At 38.3% G+C, this 16737-nt stretch overlaps 3 protein-coding genes across 7 annotated transcripts; 1 reads left to right on the top strand and 2 right to left on the bottom strand.

Annotated features, from left to right (window-relative positions):
- Window positions 1–542: 542 nt before the first annotated feature.
- Window positions 543–2959, bottom strand: LOC117648269 (neuronal membrane glycoprotein M6-a). Of its 3 annotated transcripts, none has more exons than XM_034390692.1 (7): window positions 2721–2958; window positions 2258–2474; window positions 1962–2115; window positions 1714–1873; window positions 1450–1600; window positions 1222–1367; window positions 543–1139 (listed from the first exon to the last, which is right to left on the bottom strand). In XM_034390692.1, the coding sequence occupies exons 2-7, from the start codon at window positions 2418–2420 to the stop codon at window positions 1002–1004; spliced, it is 912 nt and encodes a 303-aa protein (XP_034246583.1). In that variant the 5' UTR covers window positions 2421–2474; window positions 2721–2958; the 3' UTR covers window positions 543–1001. The 3 variants fall into 3 exon arrangements, with proteins under 3 accessions (XP_034246583.1, XP_034246582.1, XP_034246581.1); XM_034390691.1 differs by having other exon boundaries at window positions 1002–1139; window positions 2654–2959; XM_034390690.1 differs by having other exon boundaries at window positions 1002–1139; window positions 2705–2959.
- Window positions 2960–3217: 258 nt separating this feature from the next.
- Window positions 3218–13827, top strand: LOC117647795 (F-box only protein 33). The gene is made up of 7 exons (XM_034389709.1): window positions 3218–3621; window positions 4074–4308; window positions 4401–4552; window positions 4631–4751; window positions 4849–5035; window positions 5122–5246; window positions 5329–13827. The coding sequence occupies exons 1-7, from the start codon at window positions 3218–3220 to the stop codon at window positions 5461–5463; spliced, it is 1359 nt and encodes a 452-aa protein (XP_034245600.1). The 3' UTR covers window positions 5464–13827.
- Window positions 13828–13944: 117 nt separating this feature from the next.
- On the bottom strand, window positions 13945–16447 carry LOC117647796 (TNF receptor-associated factor 6). Of its 3 annotated transcripts, XM_034389711.1 has the most exons (8): window positions 16417–16447; window positions 16052–16150; window positions 15596–15738; window positions 15328–15514; window positions 15118–15240; window positions 14851–15032; window positions 14507–14761; window positions 13945–14421 (listed from the first exon to the last, which is right to left on the bottom strand). In XM_034389711.1, exons 2-8 carry the CDS (start codon window positions 16097–16099, stop codon window positions 14091–14093), a joined length of 1269 nt encoding a protein of 422 aa, XP_034245602.1. In that variant the 5' UTR covers window positions 16100–16150; window positions 16417–16447; the 3' UTR covers window positions 13945–14090. The 3 variants fall into 3 exon arrangements, with proteins under 3 accessions (XP_034245602.1, XP_034245601.1, XP_034245604.1); XM_034389710.1 differs by lacking the exon at window positions 16417–16447 and having other exon boundaries at window positions 16052–16261; XM_034389713.1 differs by lacking the exons at window positions 16052–16150; window positions 16417–16447 and adding an exon at window positions 15844–15862.
- Between the last annotated feature and the right edge of the window lie 290 nt (window positions 16448–16737).

The raw sequence follows: 16737 nt of genomic DNA, 5'->3' as shown, positions 1-16737 counted from the left end.
TACAAATCCATAGAACCACAACGGTAACATAAAATCATATTTTAGCTTTCTGTAACCTATAGTTCAGTCATTCTAAACAACAAGTTAGATAATCTAAGGATCACAAAATTAATAGTTTGCTGGCAAAAGTTCATTCCTCTCAACAACATACTCAAGGTATGGTTTCAAGTAGGAGACATCTCATTAAGAATGACCAGATGCCAACAGTCTATCGCATGACGACTTACAAAATCAGTTCAGACAGTTTTCCGTACAAAGAGTAGTACAAGGCACTTTGTTGTAGAATAGGCATACAGTAGAAATTATGGGATACTAGATGTAATCTGATTGACAGTAGCAAACACTTATCAGTAGTGATCAACCTCTGCATTGGAAGATTATCGTTGATGGTAAGGCAGCTACCCTGATTTTACATAAATAACATGTACAAGGGAAGAAGATACATATGAGTTGTAACAAAGTCACCATGGCAGTGGTATTAAGCATAATTATGCAATACAAACGCATTAAAATAATGATATTGAATAATAACGTGAGAACAAAACAGGAAAACTGGAGGGCACTTTAATATTGTTTTAACACCTAAAACATACATCACAACACATTTATTTAAATATTAATAAAAGATAGAAAAGCAACAAACATTTACTGTTTTGGTCAAAAATGAAAAGTGCAAAGGACAATGATTTCTAACACTTGTAATAATTAAACTATTAATACACCAAAAAAAAAGGAGAAGAAACAAAAAGGTTCTTAGACATCTAGATGCTATTGTTCACAACCACATTAACCTGTTCTTCAAGAATAAGATCAAGTCATGAACATCGCTCTGAGGACATTCTCAAAATACTACACAATAGAATAAAGTAGTTTTCAAAGCTGTGAATTACCAAGGTAAATAATATGATTATATGATGGATATGTACATAAATAATAATAGAAATATCTGGAAAAAAAAATTTGTGTAGTTGCACTTAGCACGGATCAAAGGCATGAACAAATCAACGCTCCCTGAAATCTTTGGAAGTGGTTGACATGCCAGTCATATCTGGTAGGTATTGCAAGTCTTGCAACTCTTGGAACTTCTCATGATCACGGATATGTGCATAGTTTGCAGACAAGCACATCAAGTAGTGCATCTGAAAGAAATAGATTACATCATAATTGACTTTTCCACAGCAGAAAGGCAAAGTTGTTAAAGCAACAAGCTTGGTTACTTACAAGACTCAGAATCACAAACAGGCAGGCGACCGTGGCCAATATAAACATGACCTCTGCACGCTCCACATAATCTTTGCAGAACAATTTCAATTCGTTGTCACAAACCTTCATATCCTCAGGTGGGGTGTTATTTGGAAAAACAAAGTCTGCAAAATACAGTAACAAAAGTCAATTTCACTTAACACAAAAGGGAAATACAAAATTACAAGAAAAAAGATATGTACACACCAAACAAGTCAAAGTTTATGCACTGGTGCTCCACAGCAACACGATGGCTCGAGCAGAGATTCCAAAATGTTGTGAAAACAAGTGTTACAACAATCAAGAAACACAACATCAAAAGCCAGATGAACTGCAGTGTGTATGTGATACCCATGAACTGAAAGATAATAATAATAAAATTAAAAATACAATTGTTTTTTTTTTCTTTTTCTTTTTTTTAAGGCAATGAAATTGCAGAAAGGAGTACATTCAAACAAAGAGAATACTCACCACAGCACAAGATACTCTTCCACCAACTCTCCCACGCCACGTTCGATAGACCTTGTGTCTGGTAGCTCCAGTTGCCAAGCAGCCAACAAACAGATTCATTAGTCCCAAAGCTCCCATGACAGCACCAATTATGACGAAAACGAGCTGCACAGGTTCCAACCTAAAAACAAATTAATGGTAAAGTATGGAAGCGAGACTCACACATAGAATGGGAGGAAAAATAACGTAAAGCCCAAAACAAATCTCACCATCTCAAATGAAGATGAAACACTTGTTCAAACATCAGAGCCGACAAGGTGGCACCTCGGTACATGGTTCCGCAGAAAACGCCCACTCCAACACAACACATGATCGTGGCAATGAGTGATGCATATGGAATTCGTGTGAGACAATCTTGGCAACCTAAAATAGAAAGAACGAATAAAAGTTATAAGGCAATTGAACTCAACACATGTAAGCACATATGGGATTGATGAATTACAGAGACCATAATCCTTAGACCGGTACACAACAACGTGCAATGACAACTCATAATAGAACTCACCTTCATGACTCTCACCCTCCAAGCGATAGGCGGAATGAATTGAGTGCTCAGAGAATCGGCCAATGCTTTCTTGAGAGTAACCATTGCGGGTGTGTCTTAGAGGTGCAACCACTGGATCCTCCATTCTTCTCACACCTCTATCCCGCAGGGGTATACTTGACATGGTGGAGATGCTATTCTGTGAACCCAACGAACGACGAAAGACGAAAGCACGAACCTGAAATTGAAGATCTCACTAATGACTTGTAAACAAACCCCACCCACTTGTTGATGTGATGGAAGATGCCAAAACTGCTGAGGCTTTTCACCAGCGTGTGGCTTGGCGAAAAACAAAAAGAAAGCGGCTACATAAAAGGGTAGCTATATTTGCACTGAATTTCCAAAAGAGGAACAGACATGGAACAAAAAGGAAACTGCTTTCGTCGCGACAAAGCAGCAAAGCACAACCTCCGCTCCGCCTTACTGTGTTCCTTGAGTCTTCCAGGCGGCGCGATGGAGCAGGGAACAAAGGTAACGGAGACTGGGTGCTCGATGAGTAATGGGTTCGACGGGAAAGAGAAGGGAAAAAAGCAGGGGAAGTGAACGAAAGAAGGATTTGCCTGACTTGTCGCAAAAAGTGGCGTGAAAGGGCCTAACAACAACAACAACGGACTAAACAACAACAGTTGACAGTTGACATGCGGGCGGGGGTTTTGACTGGGGGGACCAGCCTTCCTGCCCTGAGTCAGACCCGTCCCGGACCCCGCCTTGTTTGCGTGCGTTCGGTCAGTCTAGGTCAATCCCGCTTTAGGAACGCCCCCGGGAGGAATTCCCCACCCTCACAACCGCCCCCTGACCGCCCCCCTCCCCACTGCTCCTCCCCCCTCGCCTGTTACGCCCCCCTCTCCCCGACAAACAGAAACAGGTGACAAACGACTTCGATCAGACGTCCAGACGACGAAACCTGTTGGGAAAGTAAATATGGCTACGGATGGAGGAAGTTGGAACAATTTGCCCAGTGTGATTTTGCTAGAAGTCTTCAAGTATCTGCCTCGAAACGACACGATTAGCGCATCCTCGACCTGCAAGCAATGGCGGCAGCATTTGTACCACGCAACTTTGTGGAGAAATCTAACGTTTAACATAAATTCGCACCATGAAGACACGGTCGCTCGGAACAGATATCTCGCCAGCTGTTTTGCCAAGAAGCTGCGTAGTGCCACCGTCAAGTTCGATTCTCTAGATCCAGTATGTGTCGAGGAGGCAGCAAGAGTTGTGAAAAAATTGAGCAAGAACACAGAACTCCGAAAGTTCCACCTGATGCCCAGCAATTGTCATTCGGAGTACTCGGGCCGCTGCGAAGCTCTGAAACAGTTCTGTGGGAGGTGAGTCCCTGTCAACTCGAAGCTGTCAAACGTTGTTTTCAAGGTCTCGCCCCTTTCTAGTCTAGCAAGCGATGTTTCAATGTATCACGATCGGCGTTAATGGTGACAACTGTGTTTCAATGCTGTTGGCCTTCCTCCCCTTGTGACATTGATGTGCTCCAGCTGTCAAATTTCCTGTCAAAGTTTTGTTTACCCAGCTGTCAGTAAACCATTTAACTTTTTTTAAATACTTTTTAAAAGAGAAAAACTTTACCTATCTGGTTAGTTTTGTATTGAATCGTGTTTATATGAGACTTGTGATAGTATTGCATAACCGTAATCTTTATCACTAATTTATTCTTACAACTGAGCCAAAATTCCAATTTTAAATTGATAGTTTGTTCTAGTAGTCTAAATTTTGTATCAAATTTTCTTAAATTGTAATCAAATGTTATGCATTGATTTATTTACAGTAATGGACTACAAATGTTACGTAAGATCGCCACGTCTAGTCTGTATATGGAAGAACTTACCCTAGGCTGTATGGAAGATGCCACCTCTTATTCCAAAGAGCTTCTTCACACTCTTGTCAACTATCAGTCTGCTTCATTGCGTGTGCTGGGGTTGGCCACTCTGAAGGATGATCCAGATGACTACTTGTTACCAGAACTTGACAGTTCTCTATTTCAAAATTTCCGTCATCTCCAGGTACTGCCTGCTACTTGTACTTTTTAATTAAACACGTAATTATCAAACATTTTGTTTAAGATGAATTAACCATTGTTTTTTTTTTGTTTCAGATTTTGAGCATTGATTATGACAATGTTGATGACCGTCTGTTGCTGGCCCTAAATACAGGTCACATGAAGAGACTCATGGTACATGTTCATGGCATTGCAGATTCTCATCCTAGCACAAGTGATGCTGCCTGGAACACATTCAGACTTTCCAAGTAACATATGTTTCATTTATTGCTTTTATTGTTGAATATTTTTTTCATTGTGTGACTTACGCCTCATCTTATTTGCAGCCCAAATTGTGAGCTGCGTCTCTCTTTGATTCATTCATATGATGCTGTTGGTGTTCTTCACAATTCTATTCTTCGTCCTTGTATGCCTTTGACTCATCTAAGGGCATTCTTCTGTGAGCAGGTAAAAAAAATGTTTAGAAATTGATTTTCTTGACTGTTTTTATGTTTTTTGTACACATGGTTATTAATTTTTCCTTTTTTTTTTTCCTTTTTTCAAGATCAATGTTTATGCTTTGCAACAAGCTTCCCAGTGGTATGCCAACACTTTGCGTTCTATCCAGTGGGTTGACTCTCTACAATCTGCCGCTACCAACACTTTGCTAGACCTAGGAGAACAGATGATGACTAACCCAATTGTGATGTGTGCTTGGCGTTGTGTGAAGCTGGAAGAAATCACTCTGTTTGGTAAGTTGTGTCTGTTTTCTCTAATCGATGTTGATTATGTTAGTAATTTTGGAATGATTAAACTTGTTAACTATATTTATACGCAGGTTACAAGCTGTGGGATTTTGAGTTGTATGCCCTTTTCAGTCTTCGGAAGTCACTATATAATTTGGATATGTGGGAGGGTGACATTTTGATTGACCAGCATTACAGTATGGAAAAGCTTGAGCAGGTATTGTTTCAGTCTTAATTCTTTTAGTAGTAAATTGATATTTCTTTTTGCCTTGACTTCTATTGTGAATGTCTCTTAACAGGATCTGCAGAACAATGTGGGACATGTGTGGAAGCCAAGAAGCAGTGCAAAACTACATGAGGTCATCCTAAACCCAGAAAATGGTGACTCTGATGAGTATATTCTCCCATTTGTTACAAGTGATCTTGTGGCTTAGTGCCAATGATGACTAGTTAATTGCCTGATGTGACATGGTCAGTCAATCCTGAGACCTTTCTGATCATGTCTGTCATATAAGTTGTAAAATCATATGGGAGAAAGGAATTTCTGCATTTTCAATACTTTTGTTAAATTTTACATTCCTTTAAATTTTATTGTGTCTGTTGATTCCTTCTTGAATGAAAACACTGCTTTGTTTCATTTCTAGAACTTTTCTTTGTTACTACCAGCAGCAATTACTTTGTTTGTGAACGCAGGCCCAAAAGGCTTATTATTTATATATTTATATGAGTTCTGAGTCGTTGAATTTACAGCAGTTTCCTTTCTCCTAATTCGTCAGTCAGTCGGGCTGTGTAATGTACAAAGTCATCTATAAAGATCGTAATATTTGTCATAGTTCAATTGTTGAAAGACAAACTGAAAGGGCTGTGTGAGCAAGAAGTGTACCATGTTTTTAACTGAAACAAGTTGGGTAGGGAAGAAAAACGAACTGTGATCTTGTTTGAAGTAACCACCTGTTGTTGAAAGATTCAGATTTTACTTGACCCCAAATCTGAGGGGAATGACAATTATTGTTAAATCTTAATTCCTGTTGGGCCAGTTACATTTGTGTATGTAAATCCATTCTTTGTCCGAGAGATGCCATTGTTGCAAATGTGTTTGAAGGAGATTTTATTATATTTTGTTATTAACTATTTAGGTGTCACATTCAAAAAGCAGTAGTTTTCAGATTCATTCTCTGTCAATTCCCTTCTGTAACCTTGTATTTTTCTGAATCAGTTGAATGGATTAGTTTTATGGAACTGCCATTGATGACAAGATGTACTTCCATCCATGATGCCATATTGTATTGCTTAAATCTGAATCTTGTCTTGACAAACTGGTTTATCAGAAAGTACTTCTATGGATGTTGAGCTATTAGCTATTACTATGAAGATGATTATCCTATAAAGAAATTTTCAGAGAAAGATGATTCACCTTGTTTGACTTTCTTTAAAATAATTTTCTTATCATTTTATGGGAATATTTGTTATGCCTTTGTTTGGCAAGTATTATGTTTTTGAATTTTGTGGATTGTTCAGCAGGTGCACCAGACTTTTGATATGTCTTACCGTGATCGAATTTCACTCTCCGTTTTCTACCACTGGAGACGTAGGGATTTATAAGCATATACCAAAGACCAAAGACAAATGCTGGTGTACCAATTATGTGTGTTAAAACCTATTTTTGTCATTTTGTTTGCCATCATACTAAATTGGTTGTAATTTTATCTTATGTTTTTCAACTGAGCAAATGAGTTCAGATATGCATTTCTATCAGAAGAGGTTTTGTCCTAGCGTTTTCCCTGTAATTTCTCTTATATCACTGATTCTTGCATTTCTGTCCATAGGTTAATTTATTTTCCTTTTTTTAAACAATGGTGTACGTTAAATGTGCTGTTGGTCAAATCCTTGTTGAATGTTGCATTGATTGTTGTTTCCTACACACATTAAGAGTTTTCAATCTGATGAACCTTTTCTATTTTTATATGATTATTATGTTGTGAGAGGTGTGTGGTATAATTTTCCTTTTTACGGGAATAATTTTTATTTTACAGTATTTTTCTGGTGTATGAGTATTTTTGGGGCTTGCCTTCCTAATGCCCTCTTCAAACTGTGTTTTTCGTCTGCTAAGCACACCATACCAGAAATAACTTCCCATCTATATTAGTCATTAATATATTTGACATTGTTGGTGTGCTAGTTCCTCTCCTTGCTCTGAACTAGCTCTGCGAAGCAATGCTGTTCAAAGCTTATGTGATGTACTTAATCGAGATTTGTTTTAAAAACCTCAAGCAGGCCTTGAGTTAACATTGAGCACTAATTGTTTTTTTTTTCCTGTTGGAATCATCTCTCATATTGTGTCTCTTAAAGTGACATCTTTCTCTGAATTTTTCCCATTACTTATATTTTTGAACAAGTGAAAGATCTATTAATCTAATTGTATGGTAGCAAGTGTCCATATGTCCTAGTTATTAAATCAGGACTTCAAGATTACATTCTGGACCAAGCATAGATATAAATATTGTCCTTTAAACTTTGTCTAATGTGGAAAAGATTTAGCTTATTGCAAGATCGTGTTGAGGGGCTAGTTGCAGGATTTGTCAATGTGGACCCCACCAGAGGCTGGAAGAGTTATCTGTGACAGCCCTTTTCTGTGTCGATATGGTGGTCACTGGCCATCTTCTCAAACGTTGGTCTAACCCAAATAATCCAACTCATCTTAGGTTAGACCATGAAAGGGAACTGAGTGCTTTTGCATTCATCAATGAATGGTTATATTTAATTTGATGTAGTGCAGTTATCAAAGATGTTTGCACTTAGTGGATGTTATCTGAATTATTAATTAAATTTTACGGGGATGTTCTCCTCTTACACAAGCTGTATTTATGTGCTTGATTATCTTCTCAGGTAAAACTCCTTGGATAATGAGGACATCTGGGGATCATATTTGTATTGTTTGGACAGACATGTAATCTATTTCTCCACTTAATGTGATATCCTGAAGATTTAAAAGAAAGAATCTTGGTTGGAGTTTATTCAGGGGCAAATGTGTACATTTTATTTTTATCGTGTAATTGGTTTATTGGCTCTAGGCATATAAGCTTTACTGTTTTAAAGGCACCTCATCCAAGCTACTCATTGCATTCCAAGTTTGGAATAATGCTTTTTCTTTTGTACAGAAAATTTATTGGAGAGACGTTTTCCCACTCCAGTTGGCCACAGATTTTTTTTTATTTGAAATGTGGTCCTTCTTATTTGTAACAGGGTTATTGCTCTTGAAAACGGAGCCAAAAGTAATATTTGTTTGTGTGGTGCTAGATGTTGTAGATGAACCTTAATGGGTGCTGATATAAATCTTTGCTTCTGTAGAGTTTATTATAAAAGATCGTTTTGAGATTTTGATTTTGTATTATAGCTTGATGTACAGATAATTTTATGTCTTCAGAGCAAAATATCAATTTGTTTGTCTCACTGAAGTTAATATGAAGTTACAATTGATCTAAAGTGGTATTGTATGTTGATAATCCTTGAAAAGTTTATTGTTGAAATCTGAAACTATTGATGTTAGATGTTATGCTATAAGATTCTCTTCTGTTGACAATTATTGTGCTCTTGTCTCAAGTTGCCATCTTAGTGGCTGGGAAAGTACTTCCAAACGATTTTCCTCTAAATGACCATCAGTACTTTGTTCTCCATTAGTTGGAGCGTTTATGTTAGTTTTCATAGGACCTATTTTTATTATTCGGAGGTCTTGTTGTGATTATTTTCCTTGTTTGTCATCCCTGATATTTATTATGCAGTTGAGCATGCAGTGTCTGGCAAGTTGATTCGGCCTTTCACACCAACGTTTTGGGGGCCACACAGTTATGCATTATGTTGATACCACTGTAGATGCAACTGGTAGTACAACTCAGGTATTATATTCCTGTGCTCCATCTGAAATCTGACGTATATATATTTTTCTACAAATGTGAATGACATGTGTGTGCCAAATGTGGTTACACATTTTCTTAAGTAATAGGCACTACTCCTGCCATTATCATCAAGAGCTGACTGAGTATTTTTGCTCTGTATGGAACAGTTCATCATTTTATCACTTGTTTCCATCGAAAGGAAAACTATTTTTTATTCATAATGTGAGAGGAAATGCCTTGTTTTCCCAAAAGCTGCTCAATTTGAGAGAGGAAGTAGAGAAGTAGTTGTCTTGTTTTCTTTGACAGAACGTGTGGATGCTTCATGCATATTTTTATGGTTTAGGTCTCATTAAATTTTGCTGTTGTTCCTCATTTTACTCCTCCCCTTCTCAAAAAATATTTTGAAAAGTCACTTTTGCAGTATTAATATTTCTCAGCAATGCTTTGATTGGTCTTGACTCCTTTTTAGTAGTGATATACTTGTGTCCATTTTGTGAGAACCATCTAGATTCTAAACATGAACGCTGTGTCCTCTCTTTTTTATGTTGCTGTGTGTTCTTGAATTATACAACTGCAACTGATGTAAAATATATTTATCTGAATCTGATTGCCTTGATTTTACATGCGTGTTAAGATTCATCACAATATAATGTTCTGATCAATTGTATATTCTATAGATGTGTGTATATGTATATGTATATTAGATGGCTGTTAGGCTCTTCTGTTTGTGTGCTGTAGTCTAGGGAAATTGGTGGGAGGATCTTCTATATTCCTCTATTTTAATGTGCTGCCTGTCTTTTGCTTTCTCTTCCTCATTCAAAATGAAGAGGGACTACCTATTATTTCCATACAAATATTTTTGTGGTGAAAAGACTTATGGTTGAGGGTATATTTTTTGTTAGATATATGATCAAATGGAATCTGCAATAGGAAGTGAAGCCAGTTTGCATCCATTGTATCCAATGAGTGAATTTCTCAATGTTGGAAGCTCACATAGAACTGTTCATCTAAGTTTACTAATTATGTTTTTCCAAAGACAAATCTATATATTACAACTCTACATATAAAGACTAACATTTAGCAAGGGGATCCTTTTAAATATTGTTACCAACTTTTCCCCTCCTTTCATTTTGTTAATTTTAATCATCTTATAACTGTACTGTAGATATTATCAAATGTATACTGTGCTTTATGTGTGGATTTGTCAATTTGGCCAAATGTGTAATTTATCATTTGGAATAGTTGGTTCCTACCAACAATTTGATGTAATTGATGTTTAACTTACTTTTCCTCCAGATTGTTTTGCATTTGAAAACACATTTTCCCACTCCTCCAGGGTGTGCATACTAAAGGCAGTTCTTTCACCTTAATTTTCTCTAAAAAATGCATTTTATTTTCGTTTATGATACAAAATTTAAAAGCACCTTGTTACTCTTGGGAGGCCTCATGTTCTTGTGCTGCTAGAACACTTTGCAATTTCAAATTTGTGGAAAGAACTTTGTGTGCTCACACATTTGCTCAACTTTATAGTTCAGGACTAAATTACAGTAAGACCAAAAACTAAGATGTGTGATCCATGTACTTTCAAGAGTGTCGGGGGTGATAAATGTAGTTGAAGTTTAATCGGTTTATGTGCTCAGGAGCAGACAAACTTCTGAGTGGAAGTTACATAATGGCCTCTCTAGGACAGATAACATGTAGACATTGTAAAATAATTTAGAGGAGAGGGTGAGGGAGAGAGAGAGAGCGAGAGCGAGCGAGCGGGTGCGCGTTTAACATCTGTGATATTGTAGACACTAGTGAACATCCGCTAGTTCTGTAAAAGCTAAGGGTGTGCTCCTAAGTGGAGAGTTTAATCTGTTCTGTTTGATTCTATTCCCAGTGTAAATCAGGAAGAGGTCAAATAGTTGACCAAAGTGAGGGAAATAACAGATGCCTATCACTTAAATAAATATATTTTTGTTCCCTTTTTACCTGTTGTGGTTTGTTTTAGATATCGATCCCTCTCATGGGGGCATTCAAATTCTATTTTGATTGTTAACTTAAACTGCTGCACAAAAAGAGAATTCTAAATCCACCCGGAGTTATTACTATCTGAAAGTGAATGTCTCTTCAGACATTGCAGTAAGGTCTTTCAAGAAATTAGAGCATTGGATTTTTATGATTCCCTGTTTTATTCAGTTTCATTGGTGGAGCTTTATTTAATTGTACCATAGAGCTGTATGTATACATAAATATTATTATATATCATAAGCTGTTGTGTGTTGTAGAATTTTAAATGGATGTGTACCTACATAGCTGCATGCAATTTTAAATCCTTACATTTTCTTCTTTGTTTCATACTTTACTGGTTTCATAATTAATTGACATGTCTGTGCTTCTGTGAATGTCTAATTGGCAAGTATATGAATATCTAAGTTTTCTCTTGCCTGCTCCAACCAACAGCAACTGTCACCAGTATTATTCCTCTCAGAGTTTTTTTCTCTTAATTTTAAATGACTGGAGCCGATGAGCTCGAACCATCCCTTAAATAATGTGCTGTACATCACTTTAATTGGATTATGGGTTTTGTGAAAATGTGCTTGCTGTAGATATGTGTATACCTCTCATTATATGCTAATGCAGAGTATGTAAAGAGAAGCGAGGCTTTGGACCAGGTCTTGTGTATGCTGACACCAGCATTTAGGACTGGCAGAAGTGTTGTATCCTTTCATTCATAGGAGTTGTTGATGACTGATTATCGATTAGTAATGCTCCTCGCCTGGCTCTGATTCAAAGATGCCTTGGCACAGTTTTGTGAATGAAAAGTTTTTTATTTTGATGTGGATTGTCTCTGGCCAACCACTGAATTCATTATCAGAACGTATTTACATCTTAGGCAAGAATGTTAATCAGAACAGGGTTTCCTAGGCTTTGGGTTGATTTTTCCTTATGCCTGTTTAGGAGTGTTAAACGTCATTACTCTCTGAACTGATAAACGGCACAATCTTCTACATTAATTAATTTTTGATGACAATTTATCATTCAAATGCTCTTTATTGAAGGCCCTCTTTTGAACCTGAGTAGTCCATATTCTGAATTTGTGGGTCAGCTGCTTATTGTTCAGACCAAGCTCGTGTCATTGTGGAATGTGCCATTCGGTATGGTTTTAAAAAAAGAAAAACAAATTGAATAGATGGAAATGTTATTTCATATTATATCTGCCAACTCCTGGTCAGTCATTCCAAGAAACATCAGGTTTAATAGTTTTTAATAATGGTATCTATTATTTTATTATAAGATTTTGTGATTTCTTTTCTTCAGTCAAAAATTGAATGTACTTTAATTGTAAGCAAGTACCTGCACCAACCGGGTGATGTGTAATGTGTGAGTGAATTCCATCTTAATGGAGAAGTGCTGAGACCCCCATTCATGCCACAAAAAAAAGAAAAGACTTTCAAAAATTGATTACATTACTAGCTGTTATATTTTACTGCTAGACAATTTATGAAGACTGCAGTAGTGTTGAAAGGTCTTAGCTAGCAATGTAATCAGTTTTGGTGGCATACATAATTGTGCACAAGTATCCCCTCAAATCTTTATTCAAGTGTAGTGCATGTGGAGGTTTTGTTTGACTTAATCCTGTTTTCTTTGAAAAAGCGTTAATCAATATGCCACTTTGGCATCACTCTCTGTTTTCAGCGTTGCCTTGCCTACGTTCTTCGGCTAATGCTGAACTTTCCAGGGTATATTGTACCTGAGCTTAAAGCCTCTTTTTATCCTGTTGGTTTATGCACTGCACTTTGTAAAGACGATTGTGATAATTGCTGCAACTTCAACATTTCCATTTTTATTTTTCATCTCTGTTGTTTGTTGCAGCAAACACTGTGAATACAACGTGGGGCAGAACTGAATGTAGATTTTCCTATGTTGAATGGGTGTCTCAAATGTAAAGATTTACTTCCTACCACCTTATAGTGCAAATGAAAAGAACTATTGTGTATGGAGTGCTGTTAGATCTGCCTGAATGTCGATATATGTTGCACTTATGTTACCATCATGCTTCATGTCTTTGTAATGGCATATCTTTGCCTCACTTTACCCCTCATCAATAAATGTAAACAACACTCATTCTCATTGTACAGACTTTCCCTGTAACTATAGCCTTTAGGTTTGATTGACCCATAGCAGTGCCACTTTCTCATTATACTTCATTTTATCAAATTTCCACAAAATTGTGAAAGGCAAGGCTTGTCATTGTAGCAACTTTCAAGGGAAATACTTCTGTCTGAGTTGGTCTGAGAACCATTGAATTATGAACCAAATCACCTGAATTTAATTCTTAGTGTTCTGTCATAGTAATGAAAATGTATTCTTTCCTAATAGCTTCTCTCTTGTGAAGTCTACATTAAATTACGAACTGTGTTTCTGTCAATTCACCAACCCTTATCATTTCTTAACAAGCACACTTCTAGTTAAAGCAGATTATGATAGTGCAATGGAAATTGGAAGTTTTTGTATCTTCATTCAAGATAAATTATTACAATTTTGTCAATAATTCTTGTATATGAGAGTGCATAAGCTATCACTCTGATCATTTTCAATTTATTTCTGCCTGTGCCAGTTCAAGTTAAACTGTTCTGTAAGTTTAACTGTTCTGCCATTCACTTAACAAATTTTTGAGAATCATCCTTTATTTAAATGTCTATTAATTATACTCTTAAATATATGTGTTAGTAGCGTAGTCAGTGTAGAATTAAATGGTCAGATCCAATGCCTCTTTGTAGTCCTTGTTCTTGTTAATAAGTACTCTGTGTGAAAAGATTGGCGTTGCACTTTGTTTTGTTCAATTTTAACAACTTTTTTTTGCATGTATTAAAATTAATGTTTAAAAAAATAAATATGTCTCACTTTTGAAAGATCAATGCTGGCACGTGTTTTCCAATCAAATTTACTATAAGCAACAAAGGAAGAATTTCTGTATATGCTTTAATTTAAGTGTATGGGAAAAGCCAATTCATATCTTCAATGCCAATAAACAAGTTTGAACAAAAATTTTACTTTTTTATTGGAAAGATGTTCCCTTTCCTTCGTTGATCTTCACAAGTTTGAATAAATCACAGATAAATGAAACACACTACTTGACATAAGTACCAAGCTTTCCAAAATTCATGGTTCAGAAATCATTCTTACACACACAGCACCTGCACCCTTAAAACTAAAGTATCAGTTTCACCTAAAAAGCCAATACTGAGCAAATCTGACACTTTCACAAATTCAGTGTAACCAAAGCCTCTAGGACAAAGCTCATGGCGAGGTCGTCTAAAAGCCTCCAGTTCAGGTCGAGACATCATGGTCTCTTTAAGGTGACGCTGGGGATCAGTAGGATGAATCAACTTAAAGGAAATGCGGCCTGAGAACGGCCAATCCAGTGTGACATCATTTTCACTTCTCATGAGGTGGATCAGGACAGCCAAGTGGCTTCTGTCTTTTGCCGATAAATTTAACCGCAGACAAAATCTGAAAATCAGATAAATATACCACTCCAATATCTAAAAGCCACTGAACTAACTAAAGTACAAGAACACAATTTTGTTTTTCTTACCTGTACCCATATTGGGATGTGAAGAAGCCAGGGCTGTAGTGCATTATAAGGGGATCATTCTTCATTGCTGCAAGCTTTTCTCTGAAATTAGGTACTCTCCACACGTAAGTACCTCCGCAGTGAATGGTTGCTAATTCATGTCTCACTCTCTCCAGACGTGCATTGCTCTTTTCTAGCTGTTGCTTCACAACGTTCATCTCTATGGTCTGTTCATGCCCCTTTTGTTCTAGCAAGACAACTCTTTCGTACAAGGCTCTACAGTTTTAATGAAAACAAAAGAGAAGATAAGTTAATTTGAGAAGTTGTGGATAATGCAAGGAACCTGCAGAGAGGGCCAAAATTACCTGATGAGTTCTCTCCAGTGTGTGCCTCCAGCATTAGAGTCACCAGCAGTTGCTGCAGTGGAGCCAGTAGAGCCACTGCCTTTGGGCTGTGGGTCCCACAGAGTATTGGCCTCCTCTGCTTTCGCGTCCATTGTACTGGGTTTTGCACTGGTCATTAACTTAGCATAGGCCATAGATAATAGCTGTAATTTTTTTCAAAATCAGGAAAATCAGGAAATTAGTTTTGGCTAGAAACCAGAGGGAAGAATCATGGTATTGTAGACTTACATTTAAATGTTGATGTAAATTTGACTCAAGATGGGATGCTAGCTGATCAGCACTACTTATTGTTGTTCGACATCCAACATTCTCAAAGGAACAGTGCAATGAATTGTGTCCCGATCCAGTGCGCTAAATTAATCAAGAGAGAATGGCAAGATAAAGCGTTGTTGATGAGTGAGTCAAACTATTCAAATATACGGATTCATGGCAACTCACTTGATATGAACAGTTTGGAATATGGTTTTCCAGTTCAATAGGAGGCAACACAACATTGCACCCATTGCCAACATGTGGGCATTCCAGACGGGTTTGCTCAATTTCTCTTCGGGTAAAGTTGTCAACAAAGAGATCCGAGTCCGCTGTAAGAGGCCTGTTATCAATGGGACAGCAGCTGCCCTCTCGCCTGAAATCCCAAACAAGAAATTTCTCAGTACTTGTCCAAACTTCGTGTCAGCACATTTTAACAAAAAATAGCGCATCTTACTTGAGCCACATGTAAATGCATTCCTTGCAAAATCTATGACCACATGACGTTAAAACAGGCTCTTTCAAACAGGCCAGACATATTGGGCATTCGTATCGTGGGTCCAGTTGGCTTCTACTTTGGTAAGGAGATTCAGTAGAAGGCTGCAGAAAATATAACGGGATTAAATTAAAAGATGAAGACACACAAGACCCACACAAAACTAAAATATAACATCCTCACATATAAAAGAAACAAATAAGTCTAACCTACTGAATCAACCATTCAACTAAAATACGTTATTACAAAAAATAATAACATTTTTAATAGGAAGCTTATTTGACAACACATTTTCAAAACAGTGTCTCCTTTGCGTTTATAACGAAACAATGTCATGTCGCTGACCCCAGCGAAGGGAGAGGTCGTCAGCTGCTTCGCTGTTTCCGTTCCTACACTGAGAAAGGTTCGCGTCCTTACCACGACATTTTCCTGAGCGCCGTCTCCAGCCTCCGCCTTGGCCTCCATGTTATGCAGTGGGGTGCACCGGGGCCTCCTCCCCGGGGGAATGACCCCTAGCTGCAACGACAAGACAACAACAAGCAGAAAACAGCTGCCGAGGAAGATGCGGCTTCAGCGAGACTGGAGAGTACACTGCAAGACTGGAGCGTCGCCGTCGCCCGCCCCTCGCCCCTCGCCCCTCGCCCTGGCCCGAAGCTCAGGTGCGCCAGGTGAGCCACTCGCGGCGTCAGGTGCCTCTAGTTAGCTCAGGTGAGACGGGACAGGTGTCGCCGGCCGGGTCGGCTGCTCAGGGAATGCCACACGGAGGAGCAGGGTCTACTTACGGTGGCGTGGCCTCTCCATGCCGCGACCGCGAATCCACTGCACTGGCAGGGAGTCGCGGAGGTGAGTTGCGCCGTGTCCAAGTCAGCAAAGCGCTGCGCCGCTGCGGCGCCCAGAGGCCCAGCCTGGCAGCGCGCGAAGCGCGCGAAGCCGCGGGGAGTTCAAACTGCCGCGGCGCCGTCCCACAGTGGATTTGCCAGAAGACCGGCGCCGGCGGCCAAAACTCTACACGCGTTTTGAGCTCCAGAGTCGCCGAAAAGGACTCTGACCGAACGTGTGACCCCACCAATGGATTGCTCGTTTGGAGGGCTATCCATTGGAGG

The sequence above is a fragment of the Thrips palmi genome, unplaced genomic scaffold (genome assembly GCF_012932325.1).
Source record: "Thrips palmi isolate BJ-2018 unplaced genomic scaffold, TpBJ-2018v1 HiC_scaffold_3, whole genome shotgun sequence".
NCBI lineage: Eukaryota > Metazoa > Arthropoda > Insecta > Thysanoptera > Thripidae > Thrips > Thrips palmi.
This window is presented reverse-complemented; position numbering and strand designations above follow the sequence as displayed.